Source organism: Phyllostomus discolor, chromosome 10 (genome assembly GCF_004126475.2).
Source record: "Phyllostomus discolor isolate MPI-MPIP mPhyDis1 chromosome 10, mPhyDis1.pri.v3, whole genome shotgun sequence".
NCBI lineage: Eukaryota > Metazoa > Chordata > Mammalia > Chiroptera > Phyllostomidae > Phyllostomus > Phyllostomus discolor.
The window spans coordinates 9,878,989-9,902,030 of NC_040912.2; the positions used below are offsets into that span (position 1 = coordinate 9,878,989).

At 49.7% G+C, this 23,042-nt stretch overlaps 1 protein-coding gene across 1 annotated transcript in view; it reads right to left on the minus strand.

The window, feature by feature from the left end:
• Nucleotides 1–23,042, minus strand: part of WIPF3 (WAS/WASL interacting protein family member 3) — a 73,232-nt gene that overhangs the window by 33,272 nt on the left and 16,918 nt on the right. Inside the window, exon 2 of the mRNA XM_036010450.1 lies at nucleotides 15,584–15,733. Within this exon, the coding sequence (XP_035866343.1) occupies nucleotides 15,584–15,676 (93 nt within the window). The 5' untranslated portion in view covers nucleotides 15,677–15,733. The remainder of the gene's footprint in view (nucleotides 1–15,583; nucleotides 15,734–23,042) is intronic.

A 23,042-nucleotide genomic window follows, 5' to 3' on the forward strand; every position in this document is an offset into this window, starting at 1 on the left:
GGCACAATTCAGTCTGTGTAACAAGTTGGGTCTGTGACTTGGGGTCAAGGCTGTGGAGCCATAACCTACCTCCCAGGGCTGGGCACCTCCAACGTTCACCTGAAAGAACTTGGTGGCTGTGAACAAGTGACCTGGCTCAGGTCCGTGCCGCCCCAGGGTCCTCTGCACGCGTCATTGCCTCTGAGTTCCTCACGTGCAAACCAGGACAGCCCATGTGACCCTGACCCATTGTAACAGTGTGTCAAGGTCAAACGGATGTTAACATGAGTCCACCCGTTGCCCCATGGTGTCAATAGCAATAATCCCCGGTAGACGTTAATCCCGAATGTCACGCTCCAGGGGTTCAGCTTCCAATTTCATCTCACTGAGGCTGGAAGAACTGAGCCCCAGCGGACAACTGTCTCCAGGGCCTCAGAATACTGTTCTGTAAGTACAGAGAACATCCGGGAGGAGTGCGCCCCTCAGGCCACCCTCCACATTCTTTTTATGCGGATGTTACGAGGGGCAGGTGGCTTCCCTGTGCAACACGAGCTGCCCGGTGTCACTGGTGAAGCCCGGAGAGGATGCTCTCTCTCACTCATTACATGCAGATTCCTTGAGCGGCTCCCCAGGCTGTTCCTCGGAGGCCCAGCCTGGCTGATCTTCCTCCTTAGGGACTTCGTCTTCACCGTGCAGGGGAGACAGGCAAGAAACAAGTCATCCAAACTGTAACGTGTTTCAGCTTGGTGACAGGCTCCCCCACCGTGAGCGCAGCCACGGAATAGGAGCTTTGGCTTTCTAGTGAGTTCCCATGGGATGGAAAGCCAGGGGCATGCTCGTAAAAGGGCAAGAGCAGCCGTGTGCACAAAAATGCCACTGACGCCCACTGGCGTGGTTCTAGAGCCTGCTGGGCTCTTCACATGTATTCACTTACTCAGTCTTCACACCAGCGCAACGAAGCAGGGAGTATTTTAACAGGGAACGAAACTAAGGCACAGGAAGGCCAGGTGATTTGCCCGAGGGTACACAGTTTCCGGGACGGGCACGCAGGGAGTCTGGCTCAGATGCTGTGTTGGCTCTATGAGCAGGGCCATTGCTGTCATGCAAAACGTGAAGAAGCACTACCTGAAATCCAACCCTGAGACACACCACCTGAGAAGGCCGTCCTGCCAGTCCTGGTCTCAGGCCTCCTAGGCCTGGCTTCCCTGGGGACCTAGAGGTGTCCCAGCCACCTCTGACATAGCCACAGCCCTGGAGGTGACATGGTGCCAGGGGCAGAACTCAGGCCAAAGAGTCCAAAGACCCTACCTGCTGTGTGACTCTGAGCAAGGACTTAGCCTCTCTGGGCCTCAGTGTTTCACCCTGTGATTGGACCATGACCATGGTAGGAGCTGACTTCCATCCAGTCCCACACGGGCCAACTGCTTGTTGGTCTCTGCCAGAGGGAACTCCCCGGATGGGAACGACTCCCCGGTAGGACTGCAGTGACAGCCGGAGGGTGACTGGAGCTGGCGGCTAACATCCCCAGCCCCTCGTGCCCACACAGTCTCTCAAGGGTCCCCTGCAGGGTGGAGCCCCAGTTGCCCTTGCTTTCTGCCCTCCCCCTCTCTCACTTCCTCACTCCCTTCCCCGGGTTTCCGAGATCACGATCCAAATAAACTAACCACTGGCACGCAAACCCTGGTCTCAGAGCACTTTGAGGGGAACCCCATGTGAAGACAGCGACCTCATCTAGCTCACGGAGGGTGAGGCACGATCACACGGAACTCGATGGGAAGGCGTTTGTTAAATCTCAAGCTGCTTACAGTGACGTGCGAGAGGATCACGGTCTGGAGGAATAGTACAAAGGCACTATGATGACTGCCAGAGAAAAGTTCCCATGCCTACAAGTGACTTTGGATGCACCCCTTCTCTTCCCTGTGCTTGTCCTCCCAGCCTGAAACTCAGCTGTCAGGATACCCGAGTTCAGGGTATGGGGGGGGCAAGTATTATTTGGCAGCAAAGAGAATCGGAGGTTTGGTGAAACGCACGGATTCTTCCAGTGAAGAGGGGGAGGGGCCCACCACCAGGAAGGGACAGCATATGTAAATTACAGTGTATGGGGGGCGGGGCCTGAGGGTTAGGGCTCTGGGCGTCCAGCAGAGAATTTAGGGGACTGGGTGCTTGGGTGGTTCTCAGCTGGTTCTGGTTCTCCTGGCATCTGGGCCTTAAGGTAACATGTTCCAGAAGAATGTGTCCCTGTAGAGCTGCCGTATGCCTGTTCATCTGACACCTGAACCGAGAGTGCCTGGGCTTTTGTGAGTTTCGGGTTTCCATATGGAGCTCCACTGGTTCCTCGTATTCACCCAAGGAGGCTGGTGTTGGGTGTTCGAGTCCCCTTTCCTCCTCTTACCCAGACTCCCCACGTTTTATGCTCAAGAATGCAGCCCTCGAAGACCATGTTTAAAGTTTCAGAATATCCTCTCCTTAGTCATTACCTAGCAACACAATAAAATAAAGGAAACACAAAACAAAAGAAAATCATCAACACCACCCCTCTCCCTGTAGGACGGCCCCCACTGTGCAGCCTGAGAGGTGAAGGGCAGCGAAGTCCAAGGTCACACAAAGGGCACCCGTGAGGCAGATAAGCAGGAAGCTCAGCGCCTGGGCTCTTGCTCGGAGCCAGGCCAACCTACGTGGGGTGTGGCCGGTCACCCCCACAGACTTCACCTTCATGTGCCAAAGCGCAGCAGGAAGGAATGCCATTGAACTTCACAAAGTGCACCGAGCCTTCCAGGCCACTCACTTGACAGCTGCTCTTATCCAAGCCAAACAGGCCGAGTCTGGCCCTGCTACTAATGGAAAATGTATGTGCCTCCAACACAGAACTACATTACTCGTGTTAACATACATCGGTGGTCTTGAATGGCCCTGGGGAGGAGAAGGAGCCATGGTTTCTCCCAGGTGAGGGTCGGGAGTGGACGATCCAATGACATATTTGGTCAAAAAAAGGAAGATGAGGCTGGGCTAAAGTGACGGCCCAGAAAGGGAGAGAGGAGCTGATGCGTGAGCGTGCACGCTGCTCACCAATCACCGGAAGTCACTTGAAATGGACGTGGGCAAACGGGTGTGCCAGAGAGACCATCTCAGGATGACTCTGACATCTGGCTCAGGAGAGGCCCGGGGAAGAGGGACATTGCGGATCCCTGTCTCCCCACCCCCCACTGTCGCATCCTCTTGAGGGCAGCCTTGATCAGGTCCCCCGAAGGTGAGTGACCCCGACAACAAACTAGGGCCTGAAGAGCCGCAGGGACGCAGGAGGGCGCACTGTGCTCCTGGAGAGAACAGCGAGTGACCCAGCGAGACGCCGCTACCCCAAGATGCGGGGGCAGTGGGCGGGGCTGCCGCTAACAGCACCGCCTGCGTGTTGTCAAAGCATCATTTTAATTCCCTTCTTGGCCACCCCATCGTGTATTGTGATTTCCACTTCTCAGGGAAGGAAACAAGGCCTAAGAGGGTTCCCCCGGTTCCAGTAGCCGCGCGGCTCGGAGCCAGGCCCATCTGACACGGGAGGCTGCGGCCATTCCGTCCCAGCTCAGGTGAGCGCCGGCCGCAGGGGGCGGAGCGTGCGTGTCCAGTGGGCGCAGTGCTCCCTGCGGCTGGATTCGCCGTTATTATTGCCGGCAAGCCTCCACCTTCCCCACCCCCACCCCTAGCGTTCTGCAGTGATTCTCAAGGGGAAGGAAGGGTGGGAAGTTCCTCTGGGAGGGTCCGAATGGCCTTTGAAGATGTGAGAAATGACATGCCCCGCTTCTGGGGAGTCTCCCTAAGCAACTGGCTCCTCCTCCTCTTCCCTCTTCTTCTTGTCCTCCTCTTTCTCCTCCTTCTCCTTCTTTAAAAGAAAACCTTTTCTGTTGCATATAACAATGCACTTGGGTGGATATTTTTTAGCAATAGCTGTGAATTAGTGGCACAAAAGTAGCTCCTCTAGCAGCCCTCTGTTGTGTCTGCACCAGGGTCCCTTGAGCCTAAGAAAGGGGCCCTGCTGGGCCATCTTGCCCTGGGCACCGAGCCCCGAGGGGGTGGCTACACTCCGTCCTGTTGTAGATCTGACCCCCCGCGTGGTTGTCCTTTTCCCCCTCCAGTCAAACCAACAATAGTTTCAGAAAACGTGACCGTCTGTAATGCCCAAAGGGCAGAAGCCTGTGTGGCACAGCTGTGAGGTTTAAAGATGCCCTTGACGGCCTGTGGTCTGACCTCTTGGAAATCACTGTTCACCTGCTTACGAACCCACAAGTTTTAAATTTTTTAATTTTGTTATATTTTTTAAGCTGTAGCACACTTTCCAAGCTATCTGCACACCTGAAGGTTTTGCCTCGAAGTTGTTTCTAACGCTCTTTTCCCATCACCGCCCTCCGGTAATCCTTCAGCAAACAACCACCAGAGCCAGGTTAGTCAGGGAGGAAGGACCGGTGAAGGTGAACCTTCCCCCGAATCTCCGTGACCTTGGCATTGAGGAGAGTTGCCGGCTGGGAAAGTTTTGCTTTAATAATTCCCACAGCTGTCCTTGGTGCTTTTTCTGAGGGGAGACACCAGACGGGGCGAGATGTCCTTGTACGGGGGCCAGAACAGTAGATGCTACTACAGTTTCATAAGCTGCTGCTTGTTATCTGCTGTTCACACCAGGCCTCGGGGCTGACTTAGAAATAAGGGAGCGTGGGACAGCATGGTGGCCTGCCTCGAAGCTTCTCTGACATCCCCTTCCAAAGTCACGTGCATCACGTCTCAGTCTTAGGACAAAAAACCCCAACACTCCATAAATCAACTCAGTCGTGACAGATGACACCTCCTCCGCAGGGGGGTCCCACTAAAGACTCTACCGTTAGTCTCTAGAAAAGGTGGGAGCCAGATTACGCGGGGGAAGGAGGCAACACGGAGCGTCTCAAGCAGATGTTCCGTGCCTACCGGGGTCTTATTTTTCAAGATGAAAAGCTTCCGTTTTAGTCTCAAACATCCATCCGCACTAGTGAAACCGTGCTATATACCTGCCTCCTGGGTTCTGCCAAGTGGCCTCTCTTCTGCATCTTTCGAGGTTGTGGATGTCCATGACATCTTTTTATGATGCAACATGAACACACCCAGAAGTTGCGTGTAGAGCAAGCACCTACGTGCCATCCTCCAGCTCAAACAACGATCAACTCCCAGCCGGTCCTGTTCTGTCTGCACCCTGACCGGTGTTTCTCTGCTCATGAAAAACAGATAGCTGAGATTGGATGGCATCCAAGAAAAGTGCTCTCTGAAATATAACAATAGTACCATTAAATAAAATGGACTCTAATTTCTTTACATCCACCGATCCCCTCTCCGTGCACAAATTCTCCCAGTCAGCAGAGCCGGCAGAGGAAGAAGGAGCCAGGCCTGGAGAACATTTGCCTTTGTTCACACAGGGGCTCAGGGCCAGGAGATCTAGGATTCTTGCACGAGCATCACCGATAAGCCTTCCGGAGACACGTGCCCGTCCCCTCGGCAGCCTCTGGGTCTGCGGCTGCCGAAGCTGCTTGTGAAATGACAACTCAAAGAGCAGCTGAGACATCAGAGCCCCCTCTGAACATTGAAGGTATTTGCACCAGGCTGCCATTTTCACTGGATGGGTCCCAAAGGACACCCCTGGGTCACCATGCTGTCCTCGCTCACCCCCTCTGACCCTCAGCTGAGGGCTCATCGCTCTCATCTGTGGCCGATTCCCGGTGCCTCTCGCTTGCCCTGTGGACTCAGGCCACTGACCTCGGTACGAGGCATGGCAGAGGAGAGAACCGTCCAGCTCCTCAGAGTCCTGCTCCAGCGGTGGGCCCTGGCAGAGGGGGTCTGGCACCCTGAAAACCTACAGTGGTCACCTCTGCCCACCTGTTTTCAGACTATTTTCCAACAACTGGCCTGACTTTCAATAAATCAGGCTCCTAACCTTGACTTTGACTTCTGTTGGGTGACTTCCCACCCTACGTTGACCACAGGGGCCTGTGCCCTCAGCCTACCAGTCTCGGATCTGGTTACTGGCCCATCTGGTTCCTGGTCCCCGAAGTAACAGTGGCAAGCACTGACTAAGCTGGCCTCAGGTAAACACAGCTTCTTCGGTTACCATTAGGCCCTCACAGCAACCCCATGATGCGTGCATTCGGCGCATTTTTGCAGAATGCCTACGACATGCCAGGCACAGCTTGGTGCAGAGGATGCACCGGGAGCAAAACTGACAAAACCCCCTGCCTTCATGGAGCCTCCACTCTCAGGGCAGGGTGTGCTGGGAGGTGGCGATTACTATTCCCATTTACAGGGGAGGAAACTGAGGCTCGGAGGGGCTAAGTCATTAGCTTGGCATCACGTGGCACAGCAGGGGCCCAGCCTCTACCCTGCAGGACTGGAACGCCCACATGGTTTTGTTTGAACATACCATGCCACATCCTCCGAGGTCCCCGCTGAAACCCCGTGTGGCCCACTGGGTGCCACACACGTGCAGTGGGGCACAAGCGCACCAGCGCGCCTTCGTGTGTTAAAGACGGTGGCGCTACATGGGTGGGATCCTGCTTTCACCAGCTCGAAGTCACCTTCCGGCTCCTCGATGGTGAACAGACCTCAGGAGAATGGAAATGGGTTGCTACCCGTACAAAATGGGTGTACCATGTTGCTGTCCCTGATTTTTAAATGACTTTATATAAAGCAAAGGTACAAGCTCTATTCTCCTTGAAAACAATTGTTGCATATTGGCACGGGCAGAGTTGTGTCAAAGGGCATTTTATGGCTTTTAAAATAATACCTGGGTGTTAAATTTTGCTATCCCTAAATTTGTTCCTTTGTATAGAACTGCCTTTGGTTTGTAAAATCTTCTTACTGACACTTGAATGCGTTGGTGGTGTCCTGACAGGACCCAGGGTAGAATGTGTCCTGGCTTTCAGGGCAGGTGGCAGATGGGATGTCGTGGCTGGTTAGCTCACAGAGGGTCTGCCTTGTGAATTCTATCTTTGCTACACTTACTAGTGCGGGAAGTAGAGCTAGGTACTGAGTGTGCGCCTCACGCCCAGTGCAGGCCTGGGCACAGTCTCCCCGCCTAGCGTCACTCACAAACTGCTCGCTGGCCCTATGTTCCTCTCGTCCCTCCACCCGTCTGTTCAGGGGAGATCTCAAAGCACTGAGACATGGCCAGCACCTGAGGCTCCAAGAAGCAGGCTCAGGGAGATGCACGGGAACTCATTCAGAAAACAGGAGGGCTCTTGAAATTAAGGGGTGAGACATTAAGGGTCCCTCCCACGAGTGAGAAATCTGTAGCGACAAAGCAACGCAAAGTACGACAGTCTGGTCCGGCGAGAACCAATTGCATTCTCCGCATTTCCATGACCGCGAGCAGTGATCGATGACTAGTCTGGTAGTCATTGGATTCAGGTTCTCACCTCTTCAGAGGCCAAGACCAGACGGGCTAATCTGTGCAGCAAAAGCTCCGTGAATTTGCCTGATGGCTGGGTCAAGGTTAAAGACACAGTCTGCAGCTCCTGAGCTCAGAGGCATTTGCTGCCCCCACTGCACCCTAGCGTGGCTGGCAGCCGAGACCCCATTTTTCCCAAGCCCGTCAGCAGCCCAGCTGTAAACTAAAGACCGAAGGACACTGCCGTCCTTGGCATTGCTGCCTGCCGCTCTGATGCGGACTCTGTGCTGCTAAACTGCGGGTTTTGTTCAGAGGCCAACTTGCAACATGTCTTTTCTATTAAAGAGGAGGAAATAACACCTATTTAAAAGGGAGAAAAAAACCCAACAGGAAAGTAAGGAGAAATAATAGAACCATAAGGGGAAAAAAAGTGAACGATGCTAGCAAGAGGCCTGGGGATACAGGAAGAAACCTGGGCGTGGGAGTGGGAACCATCGACTTCCCGGCTCAGAGGTTCGGGGGCTGGGGACAGGGCCTACCAGAGAGGACGGCGGGGCTTCGTGGTTCACAGCAGGGGCTCTGCTGCCGTTCTGCCAGCACCCGAACGGTGGCTCTGCCAGTGTCTAGCTGTGGGGTCCAGGGCGATTACTTCCTGCCCTGTGCCTCCAGTCGTCCATTAGAAGAGAATCACGGTCCCAGCTTCTAAGGGTGACTGTGAGGATTAGTTCATGTACGAGCTGAGCACTTAGAGCAATGCAAGGCATCAGTCCGCACTGCGTGGGTGTCTGGTGCTAGAGGTGCCAGTGCCTTTCATTCCACCCGGACACACAGTTGGAAGCAGCAGCACAGTAGTAGCGCACAGAGCAGCGACACTCTCACGGAGCCCAGGGAGGGTTCCAGCCTCCCCCACTTCCAGCTGTGTGACGCTGGGCACCTTGGCAACCTCCCTGTGCCTCAGTTCCCTCGTCTGCAAGATGGCCCTATTCACGCCCCCATCATGGCACGGCTGTAAAGAGCAGCTGAGACAATCCGTGTCCAGGGCTCAGCACAGTGGCGCGCGCAGTAGCCTTTCCGCCGGCGCCTGCCATTATCACTGCGTGTTATCACACGGCCCAACTCCGCCAGTCGGTAGGCCATCACTCCCTTTTCCTTTTGAAAACCCTCTCCTCTAGTGGTAAAAGTAATAAGTGCTCTGTGTAGATATTTGAGAGAGCAGAGAATCGTATAAAAAAAGAAGACAGAAATCACCCATCCTCCAGCCGGTAGATAACCAGTGGGTGTCAGCGGTGTTCCGTTTCCTTCCGCCTTTACCGGGGATCACCGGCAGGCGGGCACAGAGGGTACCGGATCGTCTTCCCTCCCTGGGACCACTTTACCTGCACGTAGCCTGCTTGTTTTTCATGTCACGTTACCTGTCTTTTCATTCGACAGTCTGGGACACGTGACTTTTACTGTCTGTCAAGCCCCCACCGCACAGGCGTGTTCGCGTTTCCAGGGTCCCGGCGCCCCACCCCCTTGCTTACAGCTGTATCTAGGGTCTGGGCTGAACGTATCTCCCCCTTTACGGCAAGAACGGGAAGAGAAGTTTGGGGGAAGGCGTCCATGGCCCCAAAGGCCCTAGCTCCAAAAGGAGGCCCTCCTGAGTATGACAGTGTCTACTTGAAGAGACCACCCAGGGGTAGGGGAGCGTTCACGGGCAGCTTGCTAGGAATCCCCAGTCACCCTGGAGGGCGAGCAGGGTTGTGAGAAGAAAGCGTGGGTGAGTAGTCCTTGCCAGAGCCCACTGAGGTCCTCAGGCATCGCCCCCTGGCCTCCTCCCTCCCACCTTCCTGCCTTTTCCCCGGCTCAGACGCTGAGCGAGAGCGGCTCACGTTCCTGGGCTCCTATGAAATTCGATAAAGGCCTTTCTCTAGCAAGCGCCGGCAGGCTTTTCTTGCCAAGCCCCGGGCGGGCGTGATGGGTGCACAATGTGCCGCCAGCACACCGCCGCAAGCCTTCTCCTCTTTGTTCCCGCGGCCCCTCCCACCTCGCAGCTGTGAGAAAAGAAACACATTTAAATACTGTCCTGAATGGCTCTTTGGAAGCGTGAGTGGCAGGTCCTGCCACACCTCTCTCTGGTTCTTCACTGAGGCAGAGGGACTGCTCGCAGGTGCACGCCAGGCGAACGGGAGAGGGAGAATTAGGTTTTTAAATGGACTCGAAGACAAAGGTGTAGTTTTGCAAATGTGAGGCAGAGAACAAATGTAATACTATATCCTAATGGCTTGGCCTAATGCAAAAGCCTTCTCCTCGTCCCGCTGGCCACTGTCAACCCTGGGTAAATGTCCCCGATCCCTTATTAGTGATGCTAATCAAAGCCCCAGTGTTGGGAGAATCTAAATGACTGACAGTATTTAAGATTTTTAAGCCTCTCATTATTGCCAGTGGACCAGTACACATGCAAATTCCCTTTTCCAGAGTGTGGGGTACTATGCAATTCCACGAAGCTCCCTTCCACCCAGCACCCCTTCGCTCGCCTGCTTTCTTTTTGAAACCACAGCAAACACAAAACTCTGAAAAAGGCTCTCATGGGACTTCAAATACCACTCCATGTCACACGTGTTCTTTCACAGAGTGACACGGATTTGCATGAGCTCCGCCTCCTGGAGACAGTGGGAAACCTCTCAGTGTAAGCCACTGTTGACATTTCCCAACACGTCGGGAAGTCCACCTCGCTGTGCAGTCCTTAGACAAGGAGAAACACTATCTCACGGAGTTGCCTGAATGCAGAGGCTCTGGCCAACAGTAAGGAGGGAACCGAACAGCCAGGGACCACAGTACGCTCTTCATTATAATGTTCCTTAAGCATTTTAAACCTTGACACCCTGGAAGAGGCAGGCAGAAATAAATACCTGGCAAGCACAGTGTCTTCTTACCTGGTAGTGTTGCCTTTCATGGTAAATAAATGGTTATCCAGCCAGTTTCCCTTCTGTTTTAAAAGAAAGAATGGCTTCCTCCTTAGGAGGTTTGAGCTGGAACAGCAACATTAAAAAATAATGCTTAGGGATCTACTTTTCAAATAAACTCATGCTGTGGCCACGCCCCTGCGGTAAGGCTTGGCCTGGGCAACCCAACTGCAAAGGAGTTATCGGCTGGTCAGAGGCACACATATTTCCTTCCTCTTGTGTAGACAGTGTCATGTGACTGTGACGAGAAAACAAATCACAGGCCGTCTAGGAGTTTATTCTCTCATCTTGGACACGACCTAGAGGTCAAAGCAGATTTTAAAACAAAAGTTCCGTAAAATTCTGCTGCATTTCAAAAATCAAACCCATTGTATTCCTTTTTAGGTTTTGAAGAGAGTCACATCCTGTCTCCAAAGCAACAGTGATAATTTAATTATGAGTGGACCAATGCACAACGCAGGCAACTTTTGTATTGCTATTGGATTTTCAATGCTTGAGAAACAGAGTGGAGCTCAAAAGACGGGGGAAGTAGGGGGCCAGAAAAACAGTGAGACAGGCTGGCGAGGACTGCCTGGCTTCAGGCCTGCTCCAGAAATCAGCAGGCTCCACTGGCCTTGCTGCTCGCTGACTCCCACGTTCGTGGAAAGAGAAAAGATGCTCTTTAGAGAAGTGAAGGAGACCAGGATGGGAGGGGCAGGCAGGGGAGAGTAGGAGGGAGGAGGAGGAGGAAACAAAAGAACTTCTAGCCCTGGTCTAAGCTGCAGATCTTCCGGAGCTAAGGCGAAGCCTGATCAGACATATCACACAAAATGCCCTGTCCTTGCAAAGATGACATAAAATCTGCCCTGCTGGCCAGGAGCATCCATGTTTAAAGTCCTGCACACTAGTTGTGAAGAGGTTTAACTCTACTTCTGAGCCCTGTTCACACACCTATTCATTCATGCATGCATGCGTGCATTCATTCACTCACTCACTCACTCATTCATTCATTCATTCAATGAGGGGAGTGCTTGCTGTGAGCCCGGCACTATGGACAGAAAAGACCACAAACCATAAAATAAGGACCCCAGTCAAACAAAAGCAAAATTAAAAACTGATAGGTGCTATGAAGGCGGGGTTTAAATGTATGTTACAAGCTCCACTGTGGGGTGTGAGGAAGTGATGCCCCAAAGAAGTGACGTCTGAGCCGAGCAGTAAGAGACAAACAGAACAGTTTAGTTAGAGCCTTAAAGCGGAGACACGAGGAGAGAGGCCCAGTGCGAGGTGTGAGCAGTAGGCGGGGCCAGATGGCAGGAGCTGAGTGGGCTGCCTTTAGGAGGGGGATGGGAAGTCCTTGAACAGTGAGGCGGGGGAGGGACGCGATCTGATGCAAGATCGCGGCTGCTGGTGACCCAGGACGGCTGAAGGAAGCCAGCTGTCTTCCTGGACAGGTGTTGGCAAACTTTTTCTGTAAAGGGCCAAATATTTTAGGCATTGTGGGCCAAGAAGCAAAATCATGGATTTTATGTAAGTACTATAAAACAACACCCAAACCCCAAATTTTCATAAAAGTTGCATTGATAAAATTCAAAATATACTGCTGCTACCACTACTACTACTAAAGTATAATTTAAAAAATACAGGTTGACTAGTGACAAGAATAGGATTTTTTGGGGGGGATAATAAGGTGTTTAAAAGGTGTTTTGCCATTACCATAAAAATGGTTTACAGATAATATATAAATGAATGAGCATGGCTGAAGTCTACTAAAACTTTATTGATGAACTGAAATTTGAATTTCATACAATTTCATGTCATGAAATATTGTTTTTTCCTTGTTTTTTTTCAACCGTTTGACAGTGTGAAAACCACTGTGAGTCTGCAGGCGGCACAGAAACTGGACCACGGGCTGCATCCTGGTTGCCAGTCTCCGATGGAGAAGGGCCCGAGTTTGGGGTGTGTCCAGCTGTTGGCTTACGAGTCTGTTCATTTGGGGCAGATCACTCCAGGGTGACGCTAGGGGTTTCTTGTTGCCTCCCAGCAAAAGGCTTATGATATAAGGTCATTCTATTAGAGATAGGTTTGACCCAGTTTATAGTATTATTATTATTATTATTGTTAATTCTCACCCAAGGACCTTTTTTTCCCATTGTTTTTAGAGAGAGGGGCGGAGGGAGAGAGAGAGAGAAACATCAGTGTAAGAGAGAAACATCGATAGATTGATTGCCTCCCAAACACTCTCCAACTGGAACTGGACCCACAACCTAGGCATGTGCCCTGACCAGGAATCGAACCCATAACCTTTCGGCTCATAGGACAACATTCCAACTAACAGAGCCACAAGGATGAGGGCAGCTTGATCCATTTTAAAGCTACATTTTCCCTTTGTAATTAGAAGTAATTGTGAGTGATACTTGGAATTCTGTGAACATACTATTCCCCTAAAACTTTTCATTAAGTGGTTCTAGCTTTTATAGATGACCCTTGCTTGAGTTAATCATTATACTGGAAGTTACAAAATGATTCTGGTATGATTTTTAATGTTTGTCTAGTATATTAGTATACCATTTGTAGATTATATAATCATTTATTTATTGAATTGTCTGGCATTAAAAATTTAGATTTTCATTTCTTTTTTGTTTGCTCTTACAAAATAATGCTCTTATTAATATCTTATAGCTAACTATTTACATACATTTATAATTAGTTACTTAAGGAAAATTACTTAAGTGAAACTGGGTCATGGAGCACACCAATTTTTTAAAGGGATTTGATCTAAGTTAACAAATTGTGTTTTAGGGAATTAGACCAAGTTTTGCTCCCATTAAGGGTACTTGGTTCCTGGTACTCCAGCCAACATTTAAAAAGTACTATCACCAAACTAATAGGTGAAAATGATTTCTCATTATTTTAACTCATGTACATTCAATTGTGATGAGGTGGAAACATTTGCATTTCTTCTACCTCTTCACATCCTGTGCCTAATTTTCTATTTGTCCTTTCTGCATTAATCTGTAAGAGCTCTTTATGCAGTAAGGGTGCTAATTTTTTGCTTTAAATATGCACTGTAAATATTTTTCCAAGGTTGTAGAAAAAGATATTTTTTTAAATATTAAAATTTACATGGCTATTTTTATCCTAAATTGATCTGTTCCTCCATGAGAAAGATGGCAAAAAAAAAAAAAAAAAAGGAATGGGGAGGGAATGCTAAAAATAATCAAATGTAGAATTATTTATATTTACTTAAGCACCTTTCAAAAAAAAGAATTCTCTAATGAAACAAAAAATTTTATCAGACCTAAAAATTCTTTTCTGATCTTTTCTATTTATTACATATATTATATAGCCAATTTCACTGTGTTTTAAATCCATCATTCCATGTCTACCGTTCATAATCAGCACAATTACAAATGTAATTTTTAATTACCACTATGGCATAATGCACTTTTTAATTAACAACATGACATCACACATGTAATTTAGTGCTCATAAACCACTTAAGATCTAATTCTTTCACTAGAATGCTGTATTTTGCTGGGTATAAAGTGCTCCCTGTATAATGCACACCCACGTTTTTGTGTGCATTATACAGGGATTATTACACCCATGGTGTGCAACCATTATGCCCACGTATCATGTGCATCCTTATTTTTACCTCAAAAATTTGGGCAATAAAGTGCACACTATACACGGCAAAATACGGTGAGTGGCATCGCTGTGCACATCCTTGGAAAACTTCTTTTTGGTTCCTTTAGAGTTAATTATGAAGTCAGTCTCAAAACTGAAATTACTGGATTACCAGGGGGAAAAGTATGATACGCTGGGTCCACTGTTTGCTGCCGGAGAACACTCCCGAAAGACCCATTCAGCATTGAGGCCCAGGTATTTCTGTGTCGCCAGCCATGTTTTAAGAAAGGGCTAATTTCCCCAAGTCCCCAATGATACAGGTTTTGATAAGTTTACTTATTCTGATTCAGTGCATGGGTGTATCGTGGTATTTGAAACAACTGTAAGTTGCACTGCTTGGTGCTAGCGAGTCCGTGTAAGACCCATGTAACACTGTCATGTATGTTTACTTATAAACAATGGTCCACCTCTTTTATCCTTCCTGGGGTCAAGTTCAGCAGCGGAATTTCAACACTTACTCCTGCTCTCTCTGTGCACTGGTCAGAGAGCTTTCAGATGGAATTCACCTTATGTGCTTTCATTCCACCCCGTTCAAGGGCCAGGACCAAGTTTCAGGCAGGTCTAGGTCCCTGGCACTTCCGATACTGTCTGCATGCAAAGGTGAGGTCACAGGGGTGACAGCCCATGCACACTCACACTCTCACTGTGGCCGGTGGCCCTGTGCCGGGGCCTCAGGCCCTCCCTCCATAACCAGTCCTCCCCGGAGTGGCATCACCCGCACACCTGAGAAGAGGCGTGCACAGCTGGGGGGGGGATTGCAGGTGATGCTTGATTCCTGGACCCGGCTGACTTGGCTTCCCCTCACCCCTATCAGCCCTGCCTCTGCACTCCACGTCACTGGGACAGCCGAATCTCTCATCTCCCACTGAACACAGGAGACCTCTCTATCTGACCCGAAACATCCTGCAATGCACACAATAGCCTCACACAACAAAAATGATCCGGCCCCCCACGTCAGCGGTGCCAAGGTTGAGAATTTCTCTTTGGAAAGCCACCCTCCGTGCCTGTCCTTCTAAGCGCAAACCCAGCCATTAATCCGAGAGAGAGAGTATCCGGCAACACGAACTGAAATGGACTGAATTCAATCTGCTGCAGATAGAGACATTTCATTTAGAGATTTATATTTCATTGTGGCGTTTCGTGTGACACTTCTCTGACTGGGGCCCAGCACTGGGCCACCGAAGCCCAAGCTATCGTTATCACCATCCAATTACACACTGGAACTTGCCTTTGCAGCACGCCTCATTGGCTGTGCACTCCGGCTCGGCCTCTCCACGGAGGTTCCCAGCGAGATGGAAGGGTTGATTAGGGGGACTCAGGAAGCCTGTCTCTAGCAGGAGCAATTAGAAGAGGAATTATGTAGCCGTCTGCAGACAGACGACACTGAAGTTGAGGGTGGGAGCTACCGAAGACGAGGGAGAGAGATAACTGGCTGGCTTCTCTCGGAACCAGACCCTGCAGCTGCCGCAGCCAGCAGCCTGAGATGCCACCAGTCACAGGGGAGCTAGGTGGTGGCTGCTTCTGAACATTTAAAACCTCCTGCTCAAGTGTATTCAAAGTAGCTTCCGCTGGGCAGTAAAGGAGATAGGAAAACAGGTCTTACCGGGGGTGCTGATGGTGGGGGCGGGGGAGGAGCCCCCAGAGGTGGGGGAGGTGGAGGCAGAGGAGGAGGTGGCGGCGGCGGAGGCACCGGCATGTGTCAAGGCGTTGGTGTCTCTTGCTTGTGAATGGTCCCCAGAGAATGGTGTTGGCTCTGAAAAGGAGAAGAGAAGGTTTTAAACGTGGATGCCTTTATCCACACACAGGTAACACATGTCATGCAGACATATGGACATTATAGTTTCATTCATTTGTCCATTCCTTCCTTCATTTGTTCATTCTTTCATTCATTCACTCAATAAATACCGAGTGTCCACTGTGAGGCAGACATGGTGCCAAGGGCTGGAGACTGAAAGAGCAGCCAGATTCTGGAGAGAACTGGGTGAAGAAACTGATAAAATGTAGCTATTTATGTATCAAAATTAATAGAAACATAAATAGCAACACTGCATTCCATGATTTTTCCAAATAACTGATTTCTACCTCCTTAGCATTACACTTTTAGTTTTACCATTTCTGTTGCAATTTAAAACATATTCGGTCCATACTCTGCTTTTCCCAAGCAGAGCAAACGGAACGGAAGTGAACCTTTTCTGCCTGCCGCAGGCTACACGTTACTAAAGACAGCAGCCCCGAGCAAGGCTGACAAAGGTCATTGGTCATTCTCCTGCTTCCTACCTTCAGCTCTTATTTTTCTTGCTGTCTCTCTGTGGCTTCGACGCAATCATCGGGGTGGGGGCATGACACTTCTCTGCAAAAGCTTCCTATCTGGTTTGCTCCTGGGCACCATTCTGCCCGGACAGGTCTGTTTTGAACAGTTAATACTGTAGACACCTGAGTTCCAAATCAATATGGCATGTGTCTGCATGGTATGTGTGTGTGCATGTGCGTGCATGTGTGTGCATGTGTGTGCATGTGTGTGTGTCTTAGAATCCACACCAGGGCACACTGCAAAGGCTTAAAACCCACACTGCGGGCAAACCCCACAGTTTACAAGGAGGAGGAAAACCATACGAGAATCTAAAATCACAGTTTAGGCAGAAACAGAAATAGACATCAGACCTAGGCAGGGGTGAATCTGTGTTTCTGCCATCCCAATAGTGACTGTTAGGTCAGAACAAGGCCTGTGCCTGCTTCTTCAACTTTAAAATCCTCTGGCATTTGTGTTATTCCATGTTAATGTTCACATCTCCTAGAAGCAAGAAGCAATGATGTAACATGGCACTTTATTCCAGACAGAGTCTACTATTTGGTTTATTTAATGCATTCTAGCTCTGGTTGGCTGCTATGTGACAGGCTACTTTCATTAATTTCCACAGCAATCATCTAAGATCAATAGTTCTTTGTTTTCAGCAGAGTTAAGAATCCCCTACAATTGTACACAAATTATAAATGGTATAAAATATATGTATAAGTTCAACTTTTGAAGCCCTGGCTGGCGTAGCTCAGTGGATTGAGTGCGAGCTGCGAACCAAAGTGTCGCAGGTTCGATTCCCAGCCAGGGTACATGCCTGGATTGCAGGCCATAATGCCCAGCAACCACACACTGATGTTTCTCTCTCTCTCTCTCTATCTCCCTCCCTTCCGTCTCTAAAAATAAATAAATAAAATCTTAAAAAAAAAAGTTCAACTTTTGGTGGAAAGAGTCCTTGATCATTTTCGCAAGAGTCCCATAGAGGTACACGAGCTGATCATTGTAAGAGACCATATTTTTCTTAGGAAGTAACCCTCGAAAATTACCAAAGCCTCATAATTACTGCATCATTGCCCCTTCCCTTGCTGGTAAAACAAGAACAGAAAGACTGAGAAAATAATAATGCTCATGAGAGCCCACACTATAAAGCTACCGTACAACTGGGCAGAGATGCAGAGGGTAGTACAGTAGATACTTCTCCCTGGTCACGTCAGTGGTTACACGATCTAATACACTCAATAACGTAGGGTGGACAAAGCTGGCATTTCATTGGCTGAAGGCCAAAGCAAGTTGGGGGTGAGCCCACAATTTAGTTGGAACAAACATAAACAATCAGTTAATTATATTTTAGCACTTTATTTCATAGCAGGTGCTGGTTGATCCTTAGTTCAGTAGCAAAAATAATTACAGTCCGCAATGTATAGTAAGGATTAAAGGGTTGGCTGAAGTATTAATAGAATGAGGGAAAACATGTACGGAGGTCTCATTACATGAGGATTTCATCTGTTAGCCAAGACAGATGAGAGGAGACAGGCCTTGGTGAGGAACTGGAAATGGATTAAAAGAGTAGCTTGAAAAGCTTAAATGTTTCTTACTTAAGGGTTTCACCATTTATCAAGGGAAAAATGATCAGAGAGTCCTGGTTGGGTGGCTCAGTTGTTTGGAGCATTGTCCTGTACACCGAAAGGTCAAGGGTTCAATCCTCGGTCAGGACACATGGCTAGATTGTGGGTTCAATCCCCAGTCGGGGCACATACAGGAGGCAACCGATGGATGTTTCTCTCTCTCGCCCTTCCTCTCTATCTAAAACTTATAAACATATCCTTGGGTGAGGGTTTTAGGACATGACCATAGGAAGTAACCTTATGGAGAACTGTGGCAGGGGTATTCACGTAACTCCTCAGCACACAGGGAGGTAATATTCCCCAGCTGCCTTTGCAGTTAGTTGGGGTCATGTGACTGAGCTCTGGCCAATGGAAAGAAGGCAGAAGTGATGTCTTCCACCTGTAGGCTGGCCCATGAAGACCTACCCACAACACACTTCTGTCTCCTCCCCCATCCACTGCCTGGGCGCCCAGGTCCTAGGAGTGGGCGGAGCCAGAAGGTGTCAGAGTCTGGGCTCCAGACTCACTTTTTTTAAGGCCATCTACGAAGCATCTGATTGGATGTTAAACACCTGAAAAATAAAGGTCTACTGTGTTAAGCCACAAACGGTTTGGAGTTCATTTGTTACAGCCACTCCCTTTTAACCTATCTGACACAGGAACTAAAGAGAATATAGCCAATGTCCTCATTTGAGGTAGCTATGTTTTATAAAGTGGCCATGAACGCTGAGTTATTAGGAGCCCCTGAACCATTGCTCCTAGGAGATGTACAGCGTTAGGTTCCCGTGAACATTTAGTTATGAGATTATTGTCACCCCGTTAATACATACTCTTGTTTTACGTGTGTTTTTGCTTAAAGACACCTTATGTATATATATTGCTGATATATTAACACTGCACCCACGCCAACAGTACTATACCTCGAGATGGAATGGAACTTATCTAATACATACATCTTCTGTGTCAGGCACCTCACAGCCTTCTGGCACTCAAGAACACCAGCCCGAACTTGAATGTTGCACTTGGAGACAGCGCAATCACCAACAAGAGCACAACGTGTTGAAAAGCATGGCGCTAAACAGCAGGAGTCAAGGGCACTAGCGCCCACGGAGCATGGGAGCCGAAACCAGGAGGCAGAGTGTCCCTTTGAGAAGTGACTTTGGGGTTACACGTACAGTTCAGCAAGTGGGTGACTAGTGAACTGTGGAGTCCGTGAGTAAGGAGGACTGACTGTGTAATTTTCGAACCCCCTCAACGGCCTTGGCACTGCTTCAGGTGCTCACAGTCCATGGATTTAGTTAACCCTGCCGACAGCTCTGTGGGTAGACACTGACCTGTGGCAGATCACCAACTTCTGCCTCACAGCAGTTAAGCAGCTTCTACGAAATTTCGTGAAGACTACCAGCCCTGGCCTTTCTGACCCCAAACCTCATTTCTTCATTTCACCGACTCTCTGCTTCCATTGTGTAAAGATTTAAAGATATTTCCGGGACCCTCCAGGGAGAGGGGCCTCATCTAGACAAGGACAGCTCTGCCGCTTGCTGCCCCTGCGCTTCGTTAGCATCCTTGCTCCCCACCTGGCTTGTCCTCAGAAACCTGAGCACGATTAGGTACCCCTGGGCTTCTGTCTTGCTGAAATCACAGGAATGATGTTTCAAACTCTGAGATTAAAGGATATTTTTATATGCAGTACTCGATGTCTGTGAAGGGTTCCTCCTGACAAGGGTAACAATTAAGCAATTGCTGAGAGGAGCACGTGTTAAAATCTGACAGTTGAGCAGAATGCAGAGCTCCAGGAGCTCTCCGATGCTTTGTGCTCGCCCGATACACGGAAACGTGTTGTTTTGCTCTGTCACGTATGAAAAGAGATGGATTGAAAAGACAACTCTCAAAGGCTTTCATATTGTCTCCTAATGCAGGAAATAACTCTGAAAATCAGCGTGGAGATGCAGGTTAGATATTCTTGCACTGTTAGAGGTGGCAAAGGGAATGGAATGAAGACCGCTTCTCTGTGAGTCCCGGGAAACGGGACAGCATCAGACAGCCCTGGCCTCTCCCTCCGCCTCTGCTTTTTCCCAGCCGTGTGGCCTTGCTCAAGACACCTGACCTCGGTGGGTCTCATTCTCTTTATTTGCAAAGTAGCTATAATGCTTAACTCTTAGTTTGCTATCAGGTTGAACACCAAGAGTGTCTACGGAGAAGAGAAATCAGGTCCCGACACGCAGCAGACACTTAGTGGGGAAGCTGTATTTATCACCACCCCCCCGCCCCCCGCCACCTCTGGGCCCACAAGTCACTCTGACACCAGGCGGGGTAAGAGAAGCGCCTGTGAGAGGGGTGTAGTGCTAGGGAATGTCGGCATGCACTCGGACACCAGGAGGTGAGGAGCAACGAGTCAGTGTTTGGTAGAAGCCGTTGCCTTCTGCAGCAGGTGAGAAGGCGGCTCCAGCATTCTGTCGGGGTTGGAAACAGGGGCATGTCGGCAGAGATGAGGCCGTGGGACAAGGCCCGCAGCACTGTGAATACGGGTGGGAGTGAGGGGGAAGCGCCTGGAATCATCCAGCAGCTTCAGTGACACCGAACTCCTCTGCAAGTGTCCCCTTCCCTGGGTAGGTGTGGACATCTGTCTTGCTGATGTCACCCAGCAACTTTTGCACACTTTTCCTGGGCCTGAAGAACTTCTCACTAGTCCTGCCTCCTCCACCCAGAAACCAGGATCTCCTTTTCCCAGCATCCCTTGCAGGTGAGGATGTGACTTGGGACCATGGACTCAGAGGTGACAGGGGATGGACAGGGCCTGGGCTGGTGGCAGGAGGCTTCCCCTCCGCTCTGGCAGAGACTGACAGCCAGAGGGAATGTGAGCCCAGGACTGGCCAGATTGTCCCATTTCCCCCCAAAGCCCCCAGATCCAGATTTCCACGTGAAACCCCGTTGGGAAAGGTAGGTGCCTAGTTCAAAAGCATCCTGAAGAAAAAACAACCAGTATGGTGCCGGCTGGATGCTGGCAATATTGAGGGGGACACTATGCAAAGTGTACGGTCGTCTAACCACTCACCCGTATACTTGAAACCAATACAAAATAAAATGGAAAATGAACTGTAAAAAAAAGAGAGTGGACCAACTGAACATGTGTGCAGGTCACACAGAACCCACAGGCTGCCACAGAGCGAGTTCTTTACCAGGAGCTGGCGGGGGAGGGGGGAAGGGAAGGGAGCTCATGGCTATTGGCGGTAGGTGATGGACTCTGCCTCCTTCCCTCTGCTCCGCCTCCTACCCCACCTGATTGGCTTGTCTATGCCCATTCCGTGACAGACGGGGCTGGGCTTGCCTAGTCTGTTGGTATAGAAAGTTACATCAGTATATACAGCGACTGGGCTTTGGGAGTTACTGCGGAGACAAATAACTCAGAGTAAGCACTTTTACCTACTAGTTGTTCTTCTCCTACTTCCCCCGAAAGAGTAGTTTGTCACATTACAGCTGTTCCCAAGCAGAAAATGTGCCTGTTTAAGAAATATAAGCAAGAAGGATTACTGCCGCTATTGGGCAATGGCATCTTTTGCTGGTTCTAAAAACACATTTCAGTAGGAACCTGGAAATAAAGTTCTCCACATGCTCATAACTTTCCCTGTGTTTACACTGTCCCACTGAGTCTCTTGTTTCTTTGGCTATGAAATCAGGGAAAAGAGCAGAGATATCTCACCTGCAGGCTACTAGGGGCTACTACGAGAGGTGAAGGAGCCCCGGGTGGGGGTGGCCCATCTCTCACTTTGAGGTCTCAGCGGAGTCCCGTCACCCACACATGCGTCATTTATTGATCAAAGGACCCTGCAGCCAAGAGCTCAACCCACAAGCCCAGAAGCATAGAAGTCACAAACCAAAAAAAATAAAAAGTTCTCAAAAAGCAAGCGGCAGAGTTGCCAAGGCTATAAATAAAATAATAAAGAATTTTTTAAAAAATTCCTTCTCTACAGGTGATGATGAAAATGACTTAGGAGAGTGGTCACTTCCTGTGGTCACTTCCTCTTCACGTACGGAGCAGGGGCCGATGGGAATCCCCTGTGCTCAGCCCTCTCCTGGGACTTCCCGCCTGTAAGATCATCGGCCCCAGGCCCACCTCTCCTGGCTAAGACCTTCCTTTACAGGCTAAGGGGGAGTTGCTACTCTCACCCTCCTCCAAGGTATAAAGTCCTGAAAATATTTATCCTTTTAGGGAGGAGGGGGCACGTTGGCAGAAAAGCAAGGGACGGGGCAGGGGGGAAATGCAAAGCACAGGATAAAAAATCCTTGATGTTTGTAAAATACGTCAGCTCAGACACAGCCCTTAGTGTGCATGTGTCAGGCCCTGCCGCTGGAGTTTTCCATAAGCCTCTAACACTCCAACTAGACAGATACTATTATCATCTCCATTCTCCAGATGAGGAAACTGAGGCACAGAGAGGTTCGGCAAGTTACCCAGAGTTAGCCAGCGGACCAGTGGAGGAGCTGGCACTCAAATGTAGGTTCTGATTCCCTTGGTCTGGGGTGGGGCCTGAGATTCTGCATTCCTAATGAGCGTCCTGGGCGAGGGCTGGCTTTGAACAGCTCTCGAATGTAGAAGCACGTACGAAAGACCAAGTCTCCACCCTGCACCTGAATCAGAATCTTTTTTTTTTTTTGCAGGGAAGAGGATTTGGGATTTATTGAGGTCACAAGCACCCCTACCTCTCATATTCATCCTGCCTGAGCCATGCACAGCCACCCCTGTGCAGTCGGGGTGGGGAGTGAGCAGAGTCCGGGGTCCATGAGGCAGTTCCACGAAAAGACCTCCAGGGACTTCCACTGAGATGTCCCCCCACCCCACCATGATGTATCCATTGCCATCAGATGCTAAGAATGTGGCCCTGTTTGCCACATCCTCAGGGTTCCGCAAACATCCCACGAAACAGAATCATGAGGAGTATCTTATCAACGTGTGATATTTGTGCCCCCTCAAGTTTGAAAAGGCCTGTTCCAGAATACACCCGGTGATGAAACCCTGCCGCACACAGTCAGTCGTAAGTGAGGTCCTTTACCATAAAGGCCCTGTTTCTGTAGACTCATTTAATTCCCGCAGACCGGTTCCATGAACTTGGCATTGGTACTTAGGATTGGGACTGGCCCACGAAAGTGAAAGAGAAACCGACCTG